The sequence below is a fragment of the Electrophorus electricus genome, chromosome 22 (assembly GCF_041902795.1).
Source record: "Electrophorus electricus isolate QZ-2024a chromosome 22, ASM4190279v1, whole genome shotgun sequence".
NCBI classification, from domain to species: Eukaryota; Metazoa; Chordata; class Actinopteri; order Gymnotiformes; family Gymnotidae; genus Electrophorus; species Electrophorus electricus.
This window is the reverse complement of record NC_137518.1, coordinates 3,110,001-3,116,837: the sequence shown is the minus strand read 5'-3', so window position 1 is coordinate 3,116,837 and position 6,837 is coordinate 3,110,001. Positions and strand designations below refer to the sequence as shown.

Genomic DNA, 6,837 nt, shown 5'->3' with positions numbered 1-6,837 from the left:
TCAGGGTTTTAGACATGCTGGTCAGAAAATGGTTTTCGGCCCAGAGGGTGTACAGACACCCAGCGGTGGAGCGGCTCCGTCTGGACCTCACGCCTGATTCTCTACAGCGATGGTGTCGTTACGCGAGTGTTACACACTATTTTTAGAAAGCGAAGATGCTGGAGGCAGCTGCCTTAGTAATGGGTTACTCGGCAAATCAATTCAGGAGAATTACAGGCCGTGTTTCTCGCCATGCTAGACACGTGGTGGCCATAGTGTTGCAAGCATGCCGAAATGGCTATTTGTAAAATTACAGATTTCTCTTAGTGATTACGTTGTGGGAAAGGTACACTGTGGTAAGATACAGACAGGCGCTGATAACGTTCTCACAGCAGCAGTACGGCTGCAAGCTATAGCAACCCATATCTTCACAGCCTCCAATCAAGATGTATTATTCAATATTATATTATATTATATACATATATGTGGTATTGATATATGCAATATTATTATGTGATACTTAATAATGTATGTGCATATATATATATATATATATATATATATATATATATATATATATATATATATATATACATAAATATCGATATAGTAGCAGTAATTATTTTTGTTGAATACACTTAGTAAACTTTACTACACTATAATGACAATTAAACAAAAATGGATTATTATTATTATTATTCCGTATTGATTCAGGACACGGCAAACTATGGAATCATCGCTCGTTGCGTCATTTGGCGATTGCGAGTATTTGCAGACAAATCTCACGAGCTCCGGATACGGCCCCCGGTTAACGAAATATGACGTAACCAAGGGAGGCACACGTGAACAGCGCGAGCATGCGTCGGGAACGAGGAAAACAGGAAAAAGGCGGTTTGTAAGTTCGGGATGAACCTTCCGGGCCAATGACCGTCTGCAACCGTTTCGGACACAATAACCTCGCCCTAGAAATAACCCCAGAAATAAGAGACCTTCCGATAGCTAGCAGGTGAGTGGCGCCTCTCGCGCGTTTGACAGCGGTTTTCCGTGAGAGCCAGCGAGGCACGGGCGTCGATCCGAGCGCGCTAAAGATCACAGTGCGCACTAAACCCACCGTGTTCGTCCGACACCTCGAATAAAACGATGAAAACGAAACGTCGTTCCAAAAACACGGGGGCGTTGTGTCGCAGAACTGCCTGGCGAGCGTGTGCACGAATGGCAGGGGATTGTGGGAAATGTAGTTTTCTGCGACGCCGGTCCCCGGGTCTAGAGTATATATAAATAGCCCCTATACACATTTATATGCATAATACACACACACACACACACACACACACACACACACACATACATATACACATATTTGTGATATACTTTATCACAGGTGAAAACTGATGCAGGATTCACTATGTCCAGGACAGACGTCTCAGAAGTAAAGAGGTATGTACTCTAGATTGGCATCCTATACCCACTAAACAAGGATTTTTCTGCCTTCATACTGTATACCACACTGGATTATCAGTGATAATCAGTAGTATGTCCTAAATGCATGTTAATTTTGAAATAATTAATACTTAACATTTTACATTTACACATTTGGCAGACACCCTTATCCAGAACGACATACAATTTTCAGTCATATTTCAGAGGTAGGTGTGTGTGGTGTCAGGAGTCTTGCCCAAGCCCTCGTATTGGTGTAGCATGGCACATTTGCCCAGACAGGGGACTGAACCCCAGTCCACCACAGGTAGACAGACCGAACTTTATTTATCCTTTATTTACAGATCCAAGGGTGAAATTGAAGAAAAATAAGATTTATATTTTAAGAGTAAAGAGAAGTAAGATTTATTGATAAGTATGAAAACAATGTCACAGCATATTAATTAATATAATCTAATTAATATAATTACCTAATGTTTAGTTTTGTTTTTAACACTATCCTAATGTGGAATAAAACCGTAGTAAACGGAATATTTTTCCTTCTGTTTTCTTTCAGTAGCTCACACCAGACGGAGCTGTATGTGGGGGTTCCCTCCACATGCCTGCCAATCGTTTACTCCCCGGAGTATAACATCACCTTTATGGGGCTGGAGAAGCTCCACCCCTTTGATGCAGGCAAATGGGGCAAAGTCATCCACTTTTTAAAAGGTACCCCTGCCCAAAACCTTCCGAGGGGGGTATTGTAGACCTGGAGCTAATGTCAGATGGAATAATACATGTCAGCATTTTAGATTCAGAAAACAAAGGAGTTGTTTGTGTGTGTGTGTGTGGGGGGGGGGGGGGGGGGGGGGGGGGGGGGGGGGTGTAGCGAGAGGTGAAAGAATGAGTGGAGGTAAGGACTAATAATGAGGGTGGGGTATCAGGGCTGCCTCACTCCTCCAACCACTCCGACTCAGAGCACGAGATTAGAGGCAGACTGACTCGACTAGCACTTCGGATAAACCTGAACAAAACAACTTGTCTCATGGCCTATTCCACAGGCCATCTCTTAACCGTGGCAATGTGGTGTTTTTCTGCACATCACCTTGCTAAGCGTATGGCAGAGGTGGGGAACGGTCTGGGAAGGTAGCAACGACAGCGCACGTTCTCCTGAAGACCCATTTCTTCAGAGCTTTGAAACGTTTTCCCCTGATCTGACAGAGGAGCAGTTCATCACGGATGAGACCATAGTCCCAGCGAGGGAGGCTAGCGAGGAGGACCTCCTCGTGGTTCACACCAGACGCTATCTGAGCAGACTCAAGGTACAGTCCCCCAGCCCTCTCCTCATCCTTGCCTCGGCCTTGGATTTTCTTTGATTGCCTGGAAAATGTCACGGCTCTCCCTCCGCCTCCCGCTGGCATGCAGTGGGGATATAAGAAATGAGGACCCCCGAAAGCCGAATGTGTGAACGACATCCTGGGGCTCATTGACAAGGCTTCAAAAAGCTGGATACATTAGCATTCAAATGCTAAATTAGCCTTTAAATGACCGAACTGTTCACCTTCCCGTGTACCGCTCCCAGTCGGTCGCTTCCGCCGGCCGTGTGTGCCGTTGTCTCCGTTTTATAGCCTGTAGGTGGCAGCGGAGAGAATGCGTGCGCCCGAAATGGCCAAGGCTTCCCGAGGTGCCTTCGATCTCTGTTGCAGTCCTCGCTGCGAGTCGGCTGTTTTGCTTTGGCTTGGGGTGGCCCCTGACGGCCCCCGACGGCCCCGCAGAGCGACCGGGTTGGAGCGCGGCCCGCTGCTTCTCTGTAGCTGGGATGTTCCGCTGCGCGACTCCCCGTGTGCTCTGGGATTGGCCGGGCCTCGTCCTTGAGCGCTTTGAGCGGACGCCTGGGGCTGATCTCAGACCAGTGTTAAAGGGCAGCTTATATTACATTGGAAGGTGTTAGCTGTGTCTGTTGAAGATCATCACGCCTTAAATTGGCTCTGTGTTATTATTTTTTCCCTCTGCATGCAGAACGGTTTCTTGGAGGGCTCGAGAGAGGTACCTCAGTTCCACTGTGACTACGTTTTGAGTTTTCCCCTTCCTTTTGTACTGTGGAATGTACGTCAGTAGTGGTCTGTTATCGTGTTTTAACATTTTGCTACTGGTTTTGCCACTGTCATTCGGCAGCTCCCAAAAGCAAACCCACGTGAAAGAGCCACACACGGAATTTCAAGTCGAATATTCCAGCTCGAGGCCGAGTTTCCTAAAAGGGCTGTAGTGCCGAAATGACGCAGCCTGTCGCAAAACGCACTCTCTTAATATAATCTTGACCTTAATACTGCAGTGCTTTTGGGGAACTGGCCCCAGGAAGTTATGGTTACCTGGTATTCTTTGTGTTATGCTTTTATTTAATGTCTCACTGGTGCATTTTTGTCCTTTGTTTGTTGTTGTTTATTGTATTTTCCTAGATTGAAGTGATCAAATGCTGATAAAAACCCCTAATATATTTAGTACTTCTTTTTTAGCATGAAAATGTGTCTGTGTTTGTGTGTGCATGCGTGTGTGCGTGCGCGTGCATGTTTTTCCCTCTCCTCTGTCTCCAGTGGTCCCTGGTGGTTGCCACTATCACAGAAATCCCTCCTCTCATATTCCTGCCCAACTTCTTGGTTCAGCGTAAAGTACTAAGGCCACTGCGAACCCAGACGGGTGGCACCATCATGGTAGGTGCTCCGGGGAGATGCCCGCTCACACACGCGTACGTAAACCCACATGTGCAGCCACACACAATAAACCATAGCAGGTTCCTTAGGGAACCTCACTCACAGGACAACTTGCAATAAGCCCTAGACCTTTGGTTCCCTTTATTATTATTGTTGTTATTATTTACATTTATATAGCACCTTTCTCAGACTCAAGGACGCTCTACTCACAGATATCAGCTTTTACAAACACTCACACTACGACTTTTCTTATTTAAATGCTGCGTTTCTTTTCGACAACACGGATGTGACCTTTTTCGATGTCTCACTGGAGAGGAAACGAAAGCACATACGCTATACGCTACAGTCGCACTGAGATAGACACAACCCCAACGAGTGAAAAAGGGATCATTTTCTGAAATGAAAACACTGATCACTGAATTTATTTGCAGTTTTGGTTTTTTTTTTGGCAATAAGACCTAAAACCATGCTTACTAAATATGGTATGCACTGTAGCATGTCTGTTAGATGAGTCACCCTGATGTCCCCCCCCCCCCCCCCCCCAAGGGCCTGCCTTGTTTGACATCTAACATCAAAGCCACTTGTCTCAGTAGCGGTCATGTTGCCATGACCTCAGTTTCGGTTGGTTCTGCAGATTTCCCATGATTCCATAGCACCTGGTCCTAGCACCCAGTTCCCGTTCACAAGCTTGTTCATCACCCTCCGGGTTTGCCGTTCACTTGTTTATGTGGTGCGCTACTGAGGAATCGTTTCCATGTTTGGGATGAAGCCCTGGCGGGCGTTCCGCAGTGCGTTAGTTTTGGAGCGGGCACAGAGGGGCAGAGAGTAGGCACGTTCGGTTGTGGGAAGGCTTCAGCACGGTGCTAGCAGAAGAGATGGCGACATGGGGGCGGAGTCACAAACGTGGAACAAGGCTCTGATGAGCATGGCCTTCTCTGCATGACTAAGAATTGATCATAGGAAGAAGATGCTGTCAAAACTGAATGAGAAAAAAGCTGTCAAAACTGAATGAGAAAAAAGAATGAGACAGATGATTAATGTCTAATATATTATTAATATATATAATTCTTAGTTTCTACACTTACCAACAAGTTAGCCAAGTTCCCCGTGGTGGTTACACCAAAGATTTGAAGAAATTAGTATGCAATTATGTCTGCTAATAAGATCTGGACAGCAGTGTTAGAATGTCTGTGAACCCTTTCTGTATTTCTGCATTCATTTAACCTAAGACTTCATCAGATTGTCACATAAATCCATGAAAAGTCGAAGAAATGAGACAAATATTTTAGACCCTGTCAGAGGAAAATGATCCAATTTTTATTTCTTGGGGAAAATGATCCAATATTACATATCTGTGTGTGGCAGAAGTACATGAACCTTTGCACTTTGTATCTACTGTGACCCCCTTGTGCAGCAATAACTGCAACTAAACATCTCTGGTAATTATTGGTCAGTCCTGCACATCTGCTTGGAGGAGTTTTAACCCACTCCTCTCTAGAAAACAGCTTCAGCTCAGTAATGTTGGTGGGGTTCCTCCCATAAACTCATTGTTTTGGCTCCTTCCACAACACTTCTTTGACTCAGCCATTCCAAAAAGCTTAACTTTTGTTCTTCTTTAACTGTTCTTGGGCAGAATGACTTGTGTGCTCGGGGTCGATGTGTTGCTGCATGTCCCATGTTCTCTTGAGATTCACAGACAGATGGCCTGACAATTTCTGTAGATTTTGCTGGTATTATTCAGAATTCGTAGCTCCTCAACGATGGCAAGCCGTCCCGGCCCAGACGCAGCAGGACAGGGCCGAACCGTGACGTTACCTCCAGCCTTGCTTCACAGGAAGGAAGAGGGTTTTGCACCGGAATGCAGTGATTTCCTTTCTCCAAACATAACGCTTCACATGTGAATCAAAAACAACAGTTTTGGTCTCGTTCCAACAGCCTTCTGGCTTGTCTGTGTGATCTTAAGCAAACTTCAGATGGGCAGCGGCGTTATTTCTGGAGAGCACCGACTTTCTCCGCTGTTGTTCAGCATTCTCCTGATGGTGGACTCGTGAACGTTAACCTTTGGCCTTTGGTTGCTTAGAAGTCACCTCGGGTTCCTTTGTGACCTCGCGCCCTGCTCTTGGTGTGATCTTTGTTGGTCGACTACTTCTGGGGAGGGCGATGACAGTCGTGAATTTCCTCCGTTTCTACACAATCTGTCCACACCTCTGTAGACGATTTTGGAACCTGAGGAGCATCAGCGTCTCATCTTTGGAGGTCCTCAGAAATCTTCTTTGTTCATGCCATCATACACGTCCACAAACGCATTGGGAAGGCCAGAGTCTTTGCTGGGTCCCTGTTCTTTAAATAAAACAGGACGCCCAATCACACCTGTTGTGCCACTGACTGACCACACTTGACTCTAATTTCATCTTCAAATTATCTGCTACTCCTAAAAGTTCATATACTTTTTTCCACTCACAGATATGTAATATTGGATCATTTTGCTCAATAAATAAATAAATGACAGAGTTGATATTTTGTCTCATTTGCTTGATTTGGGGCTTGTTATCTTCTTTTAGGTCTTGTGTGACAATCTGAAAACATTTTAGGTCAAATGTATACAGAAATCTAGAACCTTCTATAGGATTCACAGACTTCCAAGCAGCACTGCATTCATCTGATAAGTGTGAGAGTTTTTTCTGCAGTTCTAACTCTTGCTCTGTGCTCCTGGAAGCATGGCTGTTGCTAGCAC

At 45.4% G+C, this 6,837-nt stretch overlaps 1 protein-coding gene across 6 annotated transcripts in view; it reads left to right on the top strand.

Annotated features, from left to right (window-relative positions):
* Positions 1-812: 812 nt before the first annotated feature.
* Positions 813-6,837, top strand: part of hdac11 (histone deacetylase 11) — a 20,320-nt gene continuing 14,295 nt past the window's right edge. Inside the window, exons 1-6 of one of the 6 annotated variants that reach the window (XM_035520571.2) lie at positions 942-985; positions 1,361-1,416; positions 1,580-1,625; positions 1,973-2,124; positions 2,617-2,717; positions 3,987-4,103. In XM_035520571.2, coding sequence (XP_035376464.1) covers positions 2,058-2,124; positions 2,617-2,717; positions 3,987-4,103 — 285 coding nt within the window. In that variant the 5' untranslated portion in view covers positions 942-985; positions 1,361-1,416; positions 1,580-1,625; positions 1,973-2,057. Of the gene's footprint in view, positions 986-1,360; positions 1,417-1,579; positions 1,724-1,972; positions 2,125-2,616; positions 2,718-3,986; positions 4,104-6,837 lie in introns of those variants that run through there. The other 5 variants (XM_035520570.2, XM_027029950.3, XM_081705641.1 and 2 more) reach the window with 5 other exon arrangements.